General features: G+C 39.3%; 2 protein-coding genes across 2 annotated transcripts in view; both read right to left on the reverse strand.

The window, feature by feature from the left end:
* Window positions 1-8,561, reverse strand: part of cers1 (ceramide synthase 1) — a 35,777-nt gene extending 27,216 nt beyond the window's left edge. Inside the window, exon 1 of the mRNA XM_074667736.1 lies at window positions 7,296-8,561. Coding sequence (XP_074523837.1) covers window positions 7,296-7,553 — 258 coding nt within the window. The 5' untranslated portion in view covers window positions 7,554-8,561. The remainder of the gene's footprint in view (window positions 1-7,295) is intronic.
* Window positions 8,562-8,774: 213 nt separating this feature from the next.
* On the reverse strand, window positions 8,775-15,712 carry cope (COPI coat complex subunit epsilon). The gene is made up of 10 exons (XM_074668262.1): window positions 15,560-15,712; window positions 15,342-15,404; window positions 15,116-15,216; window positions 14,257-14,409; window positions 13,574-13,627; window positions 13,223-13,304; window positions 12,042-12,197; window positions 10,652-10,720; window positions 9,512-9,586; window positions 8,775-9,135 (listed from the first exon to the last, which is right to left on the reverse strand). Exons 1-10 carry the CDS (start codon window positions 15,659-15,661, stop codon window positions 9,082-9,084), a joined length of 909 nt encoding a protein of 302 aa, XP_074524363.1. The 5' UTR covers window positions 15,662-15,712; the 3' UTR covers window positions 8,775-9,081.
* Between the last annotated feature and the right edge of the window lie 1,306 nt (window positions 15,713-17,018).

The raw sequence follows: 17,018 nt of genomic DNA on the forward strand, positions 1-17,018 counted from the left end.
GGCGATTTTGTAAATGCTGCCATGCTGCAAAAAACGCCCCCTGGTTCTACCCCCTCCATCCCTCTGATAGAACTGACCAATCAGAGCACAAAGGGCTGTGACATTGCGAGGTTACTGGAGGTCATTCTCGAAACGGAGCGTTTCAACAAGATCTTCAGAATGGCCTAAAATGAGGATATTGAGAACGCTATTGTGGGGAAATGAAGGAACTAAATGACTTGTACTGAGGGCAGAAATGCTTTACAGGCATCCTAGTCTGGCATAGTGAAAAGGAGAAACAAGCATGATATGTCCCCTTTAAAGTACTAATATATCAACCGACAACCTTCATGGACCGAAATAAAAAAAAGGAAAAATCAAATACGACAAATTGAGACTTTGAAATTCCTGGAAGGTATTTATCATTCATGCCTGTTAGATTGCTTTCAGGAGTGACTAGATGCGAGTGTGTAGTGAGTCTTAGTCACACTTTAGCCTGAGTCATTTTGTTAGAACAGCTTCTAAATCACTGCCACATGTGACACTCGCTGCTTTCAAGTCAGGGCTAACTAGCTGTGCAGCTTTGCAAGCTCATCACCAAGTAGAGTGTGGAAGAGACAGAGAAGAAGAAAAAAAAGATAGCAGGATTCAGTAGATTTAAGTTGGATCAAGAAAATGTGGAAAACAGTAAGAATGACATGAATGGAGGGCAAAGGGGGATAATGAGGGAAGTGACAGGCTCATCAATTTTAACACAGGAAAGTGCATCCTTTCTGATTGTGACTCCATGCGGATAGGGAAAAGAGAAACAGGAGAAAAGTGGTGAAGAGAAAATGATCTACAGAACGCTGCTGAGATCATTTACACAAAACAAAAATAAAATAACATCCCAAACATGATCAACACCCTGTGGACACGCACACAAAGCATGACAGGCATGCTGAGAAAAAAATGAACTTTGGTTTCCTCTAACCACTCAATCTCTCACTCTGTTATAGAGAGGCCATGTTAGAAGAGAGACAGCTGCCAAGTGTGAATCCTGCACTGACAGTGTGTTCTTGTGCTAATGACAGCCTGTCCACTGTGTCTATCCGGAGGCGAGTAAGAGAGACAAAAAGAGAGAGGAAGGAGGAAAAAGATCTGGAGCTCAACCACAGCAGCTCTGCAGCGGTCAAGGCCTCACAGCGCATTCCAGCTGACCAGAAAAGAGTCTGACTGTCACAGTCGGCAAACAGAGCTGATTCATGATGCTGCTTCGTAGCTGGTGCTACATATGGCTGCTCTGGCTATGATTCACTGTGTTAAAGAGTGCACAACCACCCCCCCTGTTTCTTCCTTTAGCGGAATAATTTATAGACCTGCTGTCTGCTTTGTGTGTCTACAACAACTCCGGCCTCGCTCTCCGTGGTTGTGTATGTGAAGTCTTGTTCAATTTTCTTTCATTATCATCAGTTCAACTCTCAGAGGGCTGTTATCTTCTGTGCTTAAATGATGCTGTTTTCACTTGTTCACACATGTTTTATGTTCAATTATGAGTCAAAAATCAACCAATGTTCCACTTATCTGAATATTTTACTCACATGTTCTCAGTATCTTTTTTTTTGCCAGTTTTGCTGTTTAGTTTCTGTTTCTTTTCTTTCCATTTATGGATGAACTAACTAATCCTTTGGCTTTACATAAGCTTCAGCTTTTTTTTTAATTTACAAAGTTGGTGTTTGCTGTCTATTTCGGAAAAAGGAGGTGTTAAGGGAAAAAAAGCAACATTTCCTCAGAATGTATACAATGTTGACCATTTTACATCATAAAATGTAAAATGATGGAGTCAAATAGGTCAAAATGGTGATTAAATGGCACATCCAGATGCTTTATAGATAATCTACACAACAGGAAATCAAACCTAATGCATGATGTCAGGTTTCAGTGCATAATATAAGTGAGTATTGAGGTTGGTAACATTTCATGATGCTGAAAGTTTGCCACGATTCAATAAAAACATCTAATAAGTTCTGCATGTATGTCTACGGGTATTATGGGTATTATATAAATGCAGCCATCATGTTTACATGATGACTGGTTGAAGCAAAGGCTTTATGTTTGGTGAGGGGCTGACACACCAGTGAAAGAATAAGTGCTCAGTATTTATGATGTAAGACACAGTCAGGCTTACAGAGCCATAGATCAGTTGACAGGTGATGGCGAAAGTGCTGCTCGCCTAAGCGCATTGTGATGATGAATTAGGTAGCTGAGTCACGAGAGGAGAGGAGAGGAGAGGAGAGGAGAGGAGAGGAGAGGAGAGGAGAGGAGAGGAGAGGAGAGGAGAGGAGAGGAGAGGAGAGGAGAGGAGAGATAAATGACAATTGCATGAAATCAGTGTCAAAATTACAAGCGAGTTTTACCTGAGTGGGCACTTTTGGCTGAATGGATAGCACTTCCCTTTCACCACAAATCCTGTATCAGGTGTCTCACTGCGGCTAATGTACAACAATGAGCAGGGGCTTAGTGGAACGTGATCTGAGATGTGTGGTCGGGGACCTTGTCAAACCTCAGGCTGCTTTCACTTTTAGAACAGCAGCAGGAGATGAGGTGCTGTTCAGCTGCTCTATGCAGGAAGATAAGCTCTGCAACAAGGCTGGAGCTGGCAAGCACACTGCTGCTAGCCCCTCTGCCTCTGTGTGCGCGAGTGTGTACTAGAGGCTATGTGAGGCACTTAAGAGAGTGGATATAAGCTGCTGCTACCAGAAAGGTTCAACCACAGCTAAGCAGCTAGCATGTTTCCATCTTCAAATGAATGCTCCTTTGATTTTAAAATGGACTAATAAAACTTTTAATGTTAAATAATGTTTTCTTCACCAGTTGTTTACATGTGATTGGGTGTGCACTTGGAATCGTGTTACTGATTGGCTGCTGCATGCTGAGTCAGCAGACTTGGCCCAAGCCAAACAACCCCTCTGCCCACTTCTCTTCTCCCATCCTTCCTTCCTCTCTTTCAACCCCCCTCTCCTCCCTCTGTTTTTTTCATCCCCTCCTCAGCTACTACCCAGAGTCATCATTACTGTCTCATCCACAGACACTTTGCACTAATTTATCAGGAAGTGGAACGTGCACGCTTTTGACTGACAAAATGTATGCAAACACATTCACATCTGAAACCTCGGAGGCTCGTAGACACAAACACACGCATGCTTTCAAATGCAACTCAGAAACCACCAGATGATCTCTCATTTACATGACGGAGACACAGACACAGATGCACGAGCTGCTTTCGCAGATGTGTGAGTGTAGAAAGAGAAGTTATAAAGACAATGAGGAAGGAGAGCAGCCACACATGTCATGTGACATTTTGATGTTTGTTTTCTTAAGTTTTTCAGCGAATCTCCGCTTCCTGAGATAAATACAAAGTGTTTGGACTAAATTTCAATACACCAGTTGACAAGTTAACTTGTGTTTTGCCTTTATGTAACAGCAGAGCTCAAGTGGTTCAACAACAAGTTGTGCTCAATGAGCCTGAGGTGAGGTTCTGCTCTCACTCATGATACAAACATCAGAGCAAAAGCAAAATAATGAAAACCTCTGCACCATGCAAACACAGGGGCCACCACAACAGCATTCACACCTTTTCTTTCTTTTCTAAAAAGAAAAAAACAAAGTTGAAAAAAATCTGTGTAAAGTACTCATAATTATGGGCTCATAATTTCAGAGTTCAGTGGAAGATTCAGACTATAGTACATGAAAATTCGTAACTGGGTCAACTTTCATTCCTCAAACATGACCGGAAGTTCTGTGAGTAAGACAACATGGAAACTACTTCTTTTTGTCCATCAGCTGTTTTCTGCAGATTTAATCAGTAATTCATGTACATCTTCTGAATCCAGACTTACCCACCCAGCCTAGGGCTACATCTTAGCTTCACTGTCACCTCTGATCATATGGACACTATTTCCTTGAAGTGATCAATTCAGATTTTGGTCAATAACACTTACAGGAAACAGCCACAATATAGAGTATAAGGTGATGCAATCATATGATTATTTTTCTTTTCATTAGGGCTGAACAATTTTGGAAAATAATCTAATTGCGATATTTTCAGACCAATATTGCGATTGCGATTTAGCAATCCCTAACCCTAACTATTTTTTTTTGGAGGGGGCGTTTATCTTTTGCATTGTTCACTTAACACAAGTTCTAAGTCATTTTATAGTATGACTAACCAACAAAAGATACTGTTAGCATTTAAACAAGTCTTTTTTGCATTTCTTAATTTAAAAAGAAAAAGGAACACTGTGACATTGAAGAGTAACAAACCATACAGAAAAAAGTGATCAAGGGGTATGACTCTATGATCTACTGGATGGATCTTTGTAGTCCACAGGGGTTATTTTGCCAGAAAAAAAACAGCATTTTGACTTTTGCTGGTTTTAAGGGAGGACAAGTACAAGTGACTATATTCCCTCCAGGTCTGTGTACATGAAACTTTATTTTTCTAATTGCAGCCTTTGCGATTTGAAAACTGCATTCTATTTCATTGCGATGTCGGTTTAAAATTGATTAGCTGCAGCTATCAAATATTTTAGTTTTCGAGTATTCTACTGAAAATCGATTAATCGAGTAATCGGATAAAATAAATTTTTGTTTAGTACAAGAGCAGTTATTTTTCAAATGAAAATTTTTCTCTTTAAGAAATAGAATTTTCTGATACAGCATGTCAATAAGAGCACTTGCTTTGGTAGCTCCAAAATTTGTAAGCACACTTTGACAAATTTTTTTGTGCCTTGTACATCTCATCAAATGTTGCGGCCCTAAATGGCACCCGCTTCGTAAAACGACCCATTAGTCTCCAAACTCCAGAAAAGAAGCTACATTTGTTGCTAGTTGCTATTTTGTATAAAAGGTAGCTTGAGGGGTCTGAAAACTCTCTTAATATGGCCTCAGCTCTATTTGAAATACCACTCTTTGATCTTTTTAGAAATTAAACGATTCCTCGAGGCGGAGAAAATTACACGAGTAATTTTTGTAATCGAGTACCTCGAATCATTCGAGGAATCGTTTCAGCTCTAATTAATTGTTCAGCCCTATTTTTCATCAACTAAGAACTTAAGTAAAGAGGTCAGTCCTGAGATCAAGTTCTTAAAGAATTCAAAACAGTAATTATTATAGTTTGAAGTTGACATGGCTAACCAGGTCTGTCTTTAAATCTGTCACACTAATGGATCGAGCAGACAATTCTTTGAAAGCCATAATGTTTGCATTTGATCCCAACGACAAACATTCATTCTATTCATTTCCAAACACATCCTCATAGTCTTCATACCACGACAGGGATGAGATTACACAGTGCTTTGTTCCCTGATGTCAAAGCCAATATTTAATGTCCATGAAGTTTAATGAGCTCTGAACCTAATTAAGTGTGTGCGCTCTCAATTGTCCACGCTGTCATCTATTGTGCTCGTACCGTTTGAAAGCCTGGCCGCTTCACTTTACATCAAAGTCCATTGACAATTTGTATTTCAGCAGTGAGGAAACCACATGTCCAATAACTGCAGATGAGGAAAGCTCTGTGGTTTACTGAGCAGTGGGAAAACATCCCAGTTTAATTTCAGTCCTAGCAATTCTCAGAGCGAAATTTATACCACAGATTATGTAGTCATGTTAGTCAGCTTTTGTGATGCATAACAGCAATTCTTTTGTAGCATTAGCTTAGCATGGCTGACCCAACACTGAACTCCCCCTCTTCACTCGTAATGTATGCTCTGTAAAGGTGATATTAGACATGCACTAAATAACCAGGGGCACACTGACTGATTATTATCTCGCCCTGCACTGAAAATCCCACCTCATGCTTACACTCCTGCAGTATTCAGGTTGTGAATGAGGCCCATCCCATAGTTTTCCATTGGAGTCACCCACTGAAACCCACAAAAATGATGTAATAAGGGGGAAACGGGCCTCATTCTTTACATTCTCAGGCCACATCTGGCTTTACACATGAGGCCCTGTGCAACAGCATTCTGTATTATCACCATTAACCACATTCATGTTATAATCATCGGCGCATCCACCATGTGCAGCCACTCAACCCCCACCCACAATCATGGCAGAATAAAGCACTACATCCAGGCTGTCTGTGGAGAAGAAGCCCCTCCCTGGTAGTATAGAGGGACCCAGGACTCAGCTGGATGAAGGGAGTATAGGAGTCCTGGGCATGCAGCCAGTCTATCAGAGCATTCATAGCCTGTGCTCCTGTTCTCTCTATTAGAATAATGTTGTGATGCTGCTTTTAGAGACGCTGCAGTTTTTTAAGTGCACATCCTCAGGTGCCTAAAGAAGACTTTCTACTTCAACATGAGGGCAATGATCTAATGTGATGGTCTAGGTCTTCAAAATAAAGCCATTAGTTTCATGTAAATGCAGTTGCCAGTAAACAGAATATTTACATTTTCAAAAAAAAAAAAAAAAGTACAGCAGCAGAGGTTTTTTCCTTTATTCAAAAAGCAGGATGACCTCTGTTTATGAAACATTTCTAGTTATTTGAGGGGAAACTGGAAGGAAGTGTTTTGAGGCCAATGATCATGGCTAGTTTTCTGCATTAATGAGATGAAAAATTGCCATTTGTCAGGCATTTGATTAAGAGGCAAAAGACAGGAATTACTCTGATTACTGCGGTCATTTGTAGTTCCAGTTATTTTATAGATGGGGTTATTATGTTAAAATTGATGTAATCAGGGTGGATGCATCACACAGGAGTAAGGATAACAAGCAGATAAATCTATTTTTTGTTAGTATGCTTCAGACTTTCTTCAACTAATATCTAACCAAAAGGCAAAAAAGTCTCGCCATCAAGTTTAAGTCAAAGGGGGCTTTATTAGCTTGGATCACTGTATAGAATTTATCACTTTGCAACACACACTTCATTATGTGTAGAGTAAAAAATGCTCAAAATTTTCCTCATGTAAGAATCTTCAAACAGATGTGCTATCCAGTATTTTTTTTTCACCAGGTTTCACCAATGTTTGCCCAAGACAAGTACACACTGAGCTGTTCTCCGCCTGAAACTAAAACTCTCAACTGCACCCACAAGTGGATCTATTATTTGTTAACATGTGTTGTAGCCCACCCACTGTCAGACATATCCTTTCTTTAGCCGAGAGCATGTACCTCCAGCAACAACTCCTGAGGGATGGGAGGCTCAGAGGCCACACTTCGTGCAGATCTGTGTCTCTAATTAGAGAAAGCATTCACTAAAGCCGTTAATTAGGGTGTTCATAAAATAACCTTGGGGGACCTGGGGGATCGCGGTGTTTTGGCTGTGTGTCACTCACCTTAAACAGACTTTCTGTCAGTCCCCGCCTGACCTGCGTCCACAAAAAGGCGCAAAAGAAGAACAGGGCGATTTCGGTCAGTGTAATGTATGCGTTATCCAGAAGAGTCTGTTTAGAGAGCGCCAGCCCGCATGTGCTACAGTCTCTCCATGCGCTCAGCATTACGGAAGAGGCTCTGGTGATGAGGTCCAAGTATCCCGGCATGGGCTCCACTTCCACCGGCCCGGCGTTGCCGGTTTCCCCGGTGTGGCTGCTCATTGTGGTGCGGCACAGGGAGAACAAAAACGTGCAATAAGAAAACACTCCAGTGAGTGCCAAAGGGAGTGCAAGGAGCTGTACTGTCCAGACTGTGTGACTAATCCTCCGACCAGCTTGCTAGCTCACCTAAAAACGCTAAAACAAGCTTATCTAACCAGCTTAACCTCTTCAATAGCCTAATTCTTTGTTGTCCAAATTAAGACATGGGCCCATTCTTCGCCTCCAGGATAGTTTTATGAATGATAGCGGGGCCCACTAGGTCTGGAACACACATCTGCTATGATGCTGTATTTGATGATCACAAAAACTATTTATTCAGTCCGGTTTTGACAGTTAATCAGAGCCATTAGCGCCTGAATGGTGGAGGTTTCTTCTGATCATCATTCCGCTACGCACACACGGGCTCATCAGCAGCGCGTCCTGGTTAGCCGCCTAGCTAAATTCAGTCATACGCACACACAATCGTGTTTGGTCCAGCATTGGCAGCGGCATCCAAGCTAGCTAGCTATTTCATCAAATTAGCCAAAAAATGTGACGTAGCACACACATATAAACGAATTCCGTTTGAGATGAAGCGTTTCTGTCGCCTTTTACAGCGCCAAGCCCAAACAGCCACATGCGATTATTGTGCCGCTTTACTGTAACGTCTGTGAGGGCTCATCTCTGTCCGTTATTCGCCTTATATAACGTCTATGTACCACCACAGTAGATTCCCGACTAACCGGCAAATCTCACACGAAGCCAAGTTATTCCAGCGAATAGAAAAGGGGTAAATAAGGAGGAAAATGATCCTATAAAGAGGCTGCCGTCGCTTCTTCTACTTGTTCCTCTTCTCCTCCGCCGCTGCTGGTGCTCTGAGCTGGTCAACGTGTTCAAAGCTGCGTTTTGACAAGCCGCGCTCTGCATTCAATAGGATTCAACTGGTACGTTAAAGGAGGACAGCGTACGCTCGAGCAGAAAGGAGGAAAAAAACCCGAGGGGGCGTGACGTAATTAGGGCCGCTATCTTCTTTTTGAACCCTCAGCCTGGACCGCGGAGGGTTAAAGACGGACGAATTAAAGGCACAGTGCAAACAAATATAAAAAGACGAGGACAGGCAAGTGGATTTCTGAAATCGCTAAACCACTGTCACTGGCCCACTTATTTGTTTATGCGGTATAAATTAATTGCTACTGTATGTGCAACCCTTTATTTTTCCACAAAACCAGACCTCAAACACAATGAAGTAATTAAACATTTATTATCATTTCAAAGGGAATGCTTACATTGCACAGTTGGGTTGATGTCCATAGAAGAAATGTTAATCGATGAGAATGGATATATATGCAGACATGTTTTATATGCACCTAATCAATGACAAATTCTGTTTAGTTAATTTAAAACTGCCAAATTTATTTCTAACACATCTTTTCTTACAAGTAAAAAAAATCAAAACAAATACAGGTATTCAACTCAGAGGCAGACAGGGACTCTTGACTCCTAAAGGTGTGATACTGAAGTCCACTGTTGAAAGGCTAGAGCAGATGTTTCATGCGGTAGCAGTGGGAGCATACTGCATCACTAGCCTGTCAAACTCATTCTCCTGCAGGAAAACAAAGAACAGAGGACACAGTTAAACACAGAGACAACATCCTGCCTTGGGAACAGCTGTAAATCACATGGTTTGTTTGGTAACGGTATAACCCAGTTTAAGAATGTTTACGTACATCTCCACTCCATTGTAATTAAAACAATGCAGGACAAAGGCTTAAGGTTCAAGGTTTAATGTCCTGCTTGACTTCATTCTGAGGACAACAGCTACTACAAAATCATCATGACAGCCAAGCTAGGTGATCGAACTATGACAGAGTTAAGGTAATGTTGAGTTTGTCAACAATAGTGAGTAGTGGGCAGCCCTGATCACAGGTCAGTAGCATCAGGATAAAACCATTTTATAAAATACAGGCTTAATATATTACCTTGGCTAAATAGTCTTTGAGGAATGGATGAGCTCTGTGTGCATCTTTGAGCTGAGAGAGGTAGCGATTGGTTACCTGGCGAAAGACATAACAGTGCAAACAGAGTGTTAAAAGAAGAAAATAACAGTGAGGAAAAGGCCTGTATACACAAATCTGAAAAGGGACCACGATTATAAGTGTGTAAAACAATTAAGTTTATGATGGTTTGTCAACAAAAAGACTGTTTATCAGAAGCCTGTAAACACACTTTTTACTGAAAAATAAGAACACTTGTTGTTTTTTAGATCACACACACACGTTACATGTGCACTGCCCTCTGTTAAAAAGTGATGGAACTGTTAGTCTAAACTGTTTCACCATGATCAGGTGTGACCAAATTACAAATAAAGATGTGCAATGCCAAAATACAGGAACAAATAATTTCAAAACATTGAACAACTAATTTACTGTAACATTTTATATCTAATACTGTAGAAGAGAAAACAGAATATGCTTTTCAATTCTAATCTTGACCTTTTTTTAAACATTTTACAAACATTAGATTTACAGACAATTAATGACACTTCAAGAAGCACGAAAAAGCACTGATTTAGACTTTTTTTTTTCTTAAAAAATCTCAAAGGGATTTTTCTTGACATTTACCTCATACTAATTTCTTTCAAAAAAATTACCATCTCCTAACATTATGCCTGTTTGCAGCAGTGTGACACAGAATTCCAGCAAACCTTGGGTGTGATGTGCTAGTCAGTGGTTATCACACTTGGAAACAGCTTTGTGTCAATGGTCAGCATTCAACTGCAATATTATCAAGAACATCAAATGTAGAGCTGACAGAGTCTTTCTCCTTTGGAACTTTTCAGTTGATAACAGCACTAAACCAGAAGAATGCTTAGGCGACACTTTTCATGATAGAAGACTAATGCAATCAAGACTCTGCATGGTTGAATGCTTTTGCCTGCGTTAATCAAAGAAAACAAACAGAAAATTGCTGAGAGGAACATCTTGCCCTCAAAGCACGATGAGTTATCGGAGAAAGATTTTCAAGTCTTTGACTGAGGGCGAGTTTCTCAAGAGGAAACAGTTAAACTGATGTATATTACAACAGAGTCTTCGTTAACAACGTTAGGTCCAAAGTCTCACCTCAGGAGCTTTACCCAGGTGCTGAGTGAGCACTATGAGGTTGATCAACGTCTCAGGGTGGCTGCTGTCCTGAAGGGAGGAGAGAGACAGACACAGATGGAGTGAGTCAGTCTCACCACAAAAAGATGGTACAAACAAAGTGGAGAGCAAGCAGTGTGTTACAAGCCCTTTACTGAAATAGTGAATATAAAAAGATATCTTAATGACATAATTTATGCCACTTTAAGCCACAACAGCTGCAGGCATGTAACCATTATGACTTCCCACTCTTACTAGTTTTTAATTTCTGTGACTTATTGTAAAAACCAAACAAAATTTGTTTTATTGGGCTTGCACTGAGACGTGAACGATATTCATGTAGAGTGACATATCCTTGTTACTTTCTATCTGTTGAGTGAGTGATAACATGATTGGGTAACTGACACCTTGTAAAAAATTAACCAGTAAACTTTGCATTGGGCCGTCCATTCAAGTCACCAATGAATGGGCTGCCTTACCACGCAGGAACACTAGCACTTGGTTTCTGGGGGTATTTCCAAGGAAAGGTTAAACACTGGCATTAAAAAATTGTAATAAATGAAATCTGGAAAAAAAACTGCAGTTCACCCTTACTGGTAATTCAGTTCTTAACCATTCAACAAAGTCAGCCCAGGACCAGTGAACCACAGTCTGGTTTAAAAAATTTAGCAAATCTGTAACTGAGAATTTTTTTTAAAAAGGCCGAGGTGTGAAGTGCAAATTACATTTGTGTGAAATTGAAAAGGAAGCCGCTAAATCTCAAAGAAGAGATGGATTAGCACACATTAATTATGAGCATTGGTTAAAAAATGAAAGACCTCAGAAAAATATATAAGCTAGTAAACTGTTCAGACACACAGTATGCAGTGGTCAAACTATCCTATCTAGGACGAAGTTAGGCAGCTGTTAACTATAAATGAGTTTGTAGTGCCATCTGCTGCTACAAGTGGAACAATTCAAACAGGCCCCCTGAGAAACTTTGCATAGAAGCCATAGTTTTATTGAAGTACAGTTCAGCTGACCTCAGTGTGGGCCTGGAGACTGATTGTAAACCACATTTTGAAATGACACAAACTGACCTTCAAGTTTAACATTTGTTGTAAAATATTTAAAACAGGCATGGGTTGTTTCTTTAGACCTCTGTTATCAAAAAGGGATGTCATTTTTATACACTTTAATGTAATAATAATTCTTACAGACTAGATTTTTTTGTCCACAACCCCATCATTTTTGGAAACCATTTGTACACAGTATCTTATTAGATTTAACATCAAACAGAGAGAATATATTCTAGAGGAAATGAATGTGGGATAAACACAGGAGAATATCATGTTAAGCAGGTGCCAACATAGAGGGATAAAAACAAACTAACCTTGTCAAGTGCCTCCTGCAGCACTCCCTCAGCCTCCTCCCACTTGTTCTGAGCCATGTAACAGGCTGCCTGCCCGTTTAGGAGCAGCAGTGTAGATGAATACTTGTCTGACATCTCCTGGAAGATGTAGTAAGCATCCTGCAGCTTCTCCCCACCCTGAAACAACAAGCAGAATGTATACAAAATCACCATATTGATCTGAATATTAGACATACAAGACATATTTTTTGGGGAAAAAAGCAAATTGGTGATAAAACAAGATTTATCATCAATTTGCTTTTTTCCCAGATCACTTTATTTTAAATTTTTAATAATAAAAAAAAAACAATGAAACATGGCAGGCTGTCATTAATAACACCATAGTGCTGCTCACAATGGGGGAAAAAAAGAACAAATAAGGTAGACTGTTGTTTATAACAGTATAATAGTGCAATATCTAGTGCATACAACATCACAGTGGATGGGGGAAATGAATCAGTGCTTTCTCTACTATTATGGAAGTCAAGTTAATTTTATTTTCTAAATCGACAGATCCCTGCCAAAATGATTTAAGGTTTACTCTCTTACAGATCAGGTAATTAAACAAACTGAATAGCCTTACTTTATTTATTTTATTTACAGGATGTCCTTTCTGTCTCTACATGGTTGGGCATTCACATTTCTTTTCTGCTCTCTGTATGTGTGCACAGACACACAAACACGTGAGCGCACACACAGATGAGCGACTTCGCATAGCGAACAGAAACTCAGAATAAAACAAGCCCACAAAACATTTTCTTATACTCAGATCAGGTCACAAGAGAAAATCTATTTTCTGCAGCTGTGATCCTGCAACGAGAACGTGATTACTGCTACTTGTTTACTTTTAGGCTTGTAATGGTGTCAAAGGGTGGGTCACTGCTCCTCAAAAGGAATTCCCTTAAAGCTTATTGTTCAGGTTGGCTTTATACTTTGCCTATAATGACTACACGCTCTGCCCTTCTTATCAGTTACCACAGATCAGTTTCAGGTTCAGTCAATCACAAAAAAACTGGGCAGCTGATTATGGGATAGACGAGTAACACTCTACTTTGCGCACATGTAGCCCCTTCTTTACTCTAAAGCATATTCAATGTTGAACACAGAGCTGGAGTCAATACATATACTTTTTGTATGGTGTAAATTAATCCTAGTCTCCTCACCACAGCAATATTAACCCAAGCGGTGGCCAGCTGGGTAAGAGTAGCATCCTCATCCTGCTCCTGCATCTTCTTCAGCTCTTTCCTGTCAATGAGGAAACACAGTCAAAATTACACTGAAGGGACTGTACAAGCTTGTGTTTCTTCTTGTGTTATTTTCATTGGTTCATTCCAGACATAACTTGTTGTACATTAGATATAAAACAGGGTTCACAATGGTGAACAAGTGTACTGTCAAATGATATCTGTAAACACATTCACGGAGCACCTGGATGGTTTCCACAAGCCTTCAAATAACAAAGCTGCCATAACAACTCAATGCAAATCATGCACAATTGATGTGTTTTGTCATACCTTGCAAGGTCGACACGATCCAAGCTCAGCAACACCTGAATGCTCATGGCCATGCTGAAAAACAAGCGAATTTTCTGGTAAATTTGGACAGTTAAAGGCTGTTGTCTTCAACCTTACAAACCCAGCAACCCATCAGAGGAGAGCGTGAATCATAAAAAATAAAACTTTGAATTTCAAAATGCTGTATGATATATATCTTTCAAATAACAAACTGATAAACATAAATAAGAGAGTAATCTTCAAAATTTGAGTTGAAATAAATTTACCTGCATTTCTCTTTCCTCAATGAACAAATTTAAAGATTTGAATCTTGTTTATATTTCCCATACTTCCTTCTCAGTAATCAGGAATTATAAGCCCTACAAAATCTGATCTCAGTAAAAAAAAAAACAACAACATGGCACTATCTTTCCAAAGTGCGTTTTTTAAAAAGCAAAGCCATCTTCAGATTGGGTTTGATAAGACAATGATATTGTGCTGACTTTTATGACTGTACAGAAAGATGCTTGACTGGAACACAGAGCAAGCATAAAATGCCTCATTTATGTTTGTGGTTTCAATTTAGTTACTATATGTTTCAACAAATCAAATCCCCTTGGCTGGTAGATTTACTTGAATTCAATTTAGACTTCAAATAACTAAGCTCCCTCTTTCTCAAAAATAAAATCTTAATCCCGTTTTACCACTCAAGGCTTTCTCCTTGGTGCAGAGTTCTTAGTGCAGCATCAGTGTTCATCTCATGGTAGTAGATGGAAGCAGCCATGAGGAGGAAGGTGGTATTTGCAGCATCCACACTCTTTGCCATCTTCTTTTCTAGATCGGCAACAATAGCATCCCTGCAAAGGGGAAAAAAAATAAAACAAGGACTTTTCCCTCAAGAAAATCTTTGCTTCGATATTAATTAAACATTAATGTAGTAAATGACATTTATACTTCTTAAGCCAATACTAAAATGATGACAATCTTGATGGAATTCTACTATCTACTGCTTTTATGTAAACAAAGCTTTCCTTTTCCCATCAGAAAGAGAGAAAACAATGAATGAAAACTGGAGAAAGTGACACCAATGACAACCAGGCAGTTTTACAGAAGACCGCCACTTGAACTGAAAGAAAATTTCATGTATATGGATTCAACTGAAACATATCAAACATAAAATTGGTCTCACTGAGTATTGCACCAGCATCCAAACTCCAGCGTAGACTATGCTCATCACACAAAGCCTGGTATGAAAGCTAATGTGGCAATGTTTAAAACCAGAAAAGCCATTGTACTGAGTAGAAAACCAGCTTCTTATGGACGCTTAGAACATACGTATACTATCCTAACTTCCAAAGCGATATCTGGTGAAGTGTTACAGCATCCAACCTGTGATACAGCTTTGCGTTATGTCCAAGTAGACTATTTGACTTCCGTATGCTGACCTTCTAAACAAATAAGTGATGTCCACAAAACATAGTGGCAAACAGCAAATATTTAAGGTCAATCATTCAACGATATGTCCCTTTCATGTTGACCTGAAAGTCAATAGCGACCTTGTACCTTTTGTTTTCATTGGACCGGTATTCAGCAAACATCCTGACAGCCTGAAGCTCGGGGGAAGAGTTGGGCTTGATATCATCGAGGACAACGGCATACTTCCTCTGTGAGACAAAACCAGACAGTACAACAGGTGGAGGTGAGCAGGTTTTTAAATAGCCAAATAACCGTGACAGCAGTTACAACGGCTAACGACAAGAAGCTCTTTAATATACAACAGCATATTCACCTGGGCAATGTAAGCTCTGTACAAAAACATATCCCTCTCGGTCTCTTTCTCTGGTGTCGAGGGCTGTGAAGAGAAAAAATACAAGTAGAAGTTATTATCAGCGTTTTACAGCAGAATAGCTCCTAGCATGCTTAGCTTTCTTAGCTTCAGTTACGCCGTGACTTTAAGGTTAAATTGAAATTTTTTGAAACATTCAGCTGATGCAGATGTATATTTACCTTCACTTTCTGGGCCTCGTTAATACATTGCTGATAACTGCCAATGTAATAGGCATTTTTCACATCGAAGAGCTCATCAACATCACCCTGTTGTGCCGCCATGTTGACAACTGTGCTTCCTGACACGTAGCACAAGTACGTCACTTTCCTGCTCCACTCTGAGGACTATGGGAGATTGAGTTTAACGATAAAACAGGCGAACCTGCACCTGCATGGGTTGTTTCATTTGATGGATAAAATTGATTATTTTAAAACAACACACATACGCTTCTGCTATATAATAATAATAATAATAATAATAATAATAATAATAATAATAATAATTATTATTATTATTATTATTATTATTATTATTATTATTATTATTGTTATTATTATTATTATTATAAATCGTTCTATACGAATAAAATCTTGATGCAATTAGTGCTACGTTCACTGTCGTACACAAGGGCTTATTTCAACTAAAAAAAAGAATAATACAATAAGTGTAACAAAAAACATACAGACAATTAAACTACAAGAAATATTTACAGACCTATATTAAAAGTGCGAAATGTGCACAGACAAATAATATTACAAAGTTAAAATCATAACACGGCGAAAAAGTATTTCACATGTAAGGGTTTAGATATACTGATAACTGCACCGGAAATAAAACAATTAGCCTACTGCAATTTGCAATGAGAAAGCGGAATTTTATTATGTGCTCTCTTTATTTCTCGTTATAGACTGGACCGCATTAACTTTCTAACGAATGTTTACACATTTTGTATAATTGCAAATGCATCACTGCCCCCTGCATTTTTACCCCTTCATGTAGTATACAGTCTTATAATAAACCACTAGAGTGCGCGCCAGCTCAATTTCGCTGCTGCAATGTCTTCTGACGTTGACTTGAAGCAATACAAAACTAGTTATGAGATGCCAGCAATGAAATATAAGTTATAACATATATTTGAAAACGTGTTTTAGACATGAATTGTTTAAATTATTTAAAAAAAAACTAGGGTTTGAAATTGTTTTTTGGAATGAAACTTCTGATATTGTAATATCCAATACGGTAAAATGAGCTCAGCTTAAGATAACAATGGAAGGCTATTTTGACCTCAGGAATTCCTGTCCTTATTACACCAGATGAGGAAAATTTCCTGTGTCCTAAAAACATCCGTTGAAAAATTCTCCCTCTCTGTCGTCCCCATAACTTATTTAATGTTTTTGCATTACTGAAAAATAAATTATGAAAATGACATATAATATTTAAGATAACGAGTAAAAAACTAAGTTTGTGTCATGAACGCGGAATTTCAGAGGTCAATATATTGTAATTTCTGAAACACTGGTCCCCACAGTTCCTTTCATTGTTCCCTTAACACCATTTCCTATGGGGAAGCTGTCAGCCGTGGGACTCTGGGCTAGACTGGGGCTGGACAAGTATAATTACTGGAAACCCTAATGGGGG

The sequence above is a fragment of the Halichoeres trimaculatus genome, unplaced genomic scaffold, assembly GCF_033239565.1.
Source record: "Halichoeres trimaculatus isolate MK-OKI-2021-1 unplaced genomic scaffold, fHalTri1.1 fHalTri1_scaffold_4, whole genome shotgun sequence".
NCBI lineage: Eukaryota > Metazoa > Chordata > Actinopteri > Labriformes > Labridae > Halichoeres > Halichoeres trimaculatus.

Excerpts from the sequence above, each read along its gene's own strand:
- cope (XM_074668262.1), bottom strand. The coding sequence starts at position 15,661 with ATGGCGGCACAACAGGGTGATGTTGATGAGCTCTTCGATGTGAAAAAT. Across the intron at positions 15,217-15,341 it reads ACAGAGCTTACATTGCCCAG|AGGAAGTATGCCGTTGTCCT; the intron begins GTGAATATGCTG and ends TTTGTCTCACAG. Across the intron at positions 13,305-13,573 it reads GATCGTGTCGACCTTGCAAG|GAAAGAGCTGAAGAAGATGC; the intron begins GTATGACAAAAC and ends CCTCATTGACAG.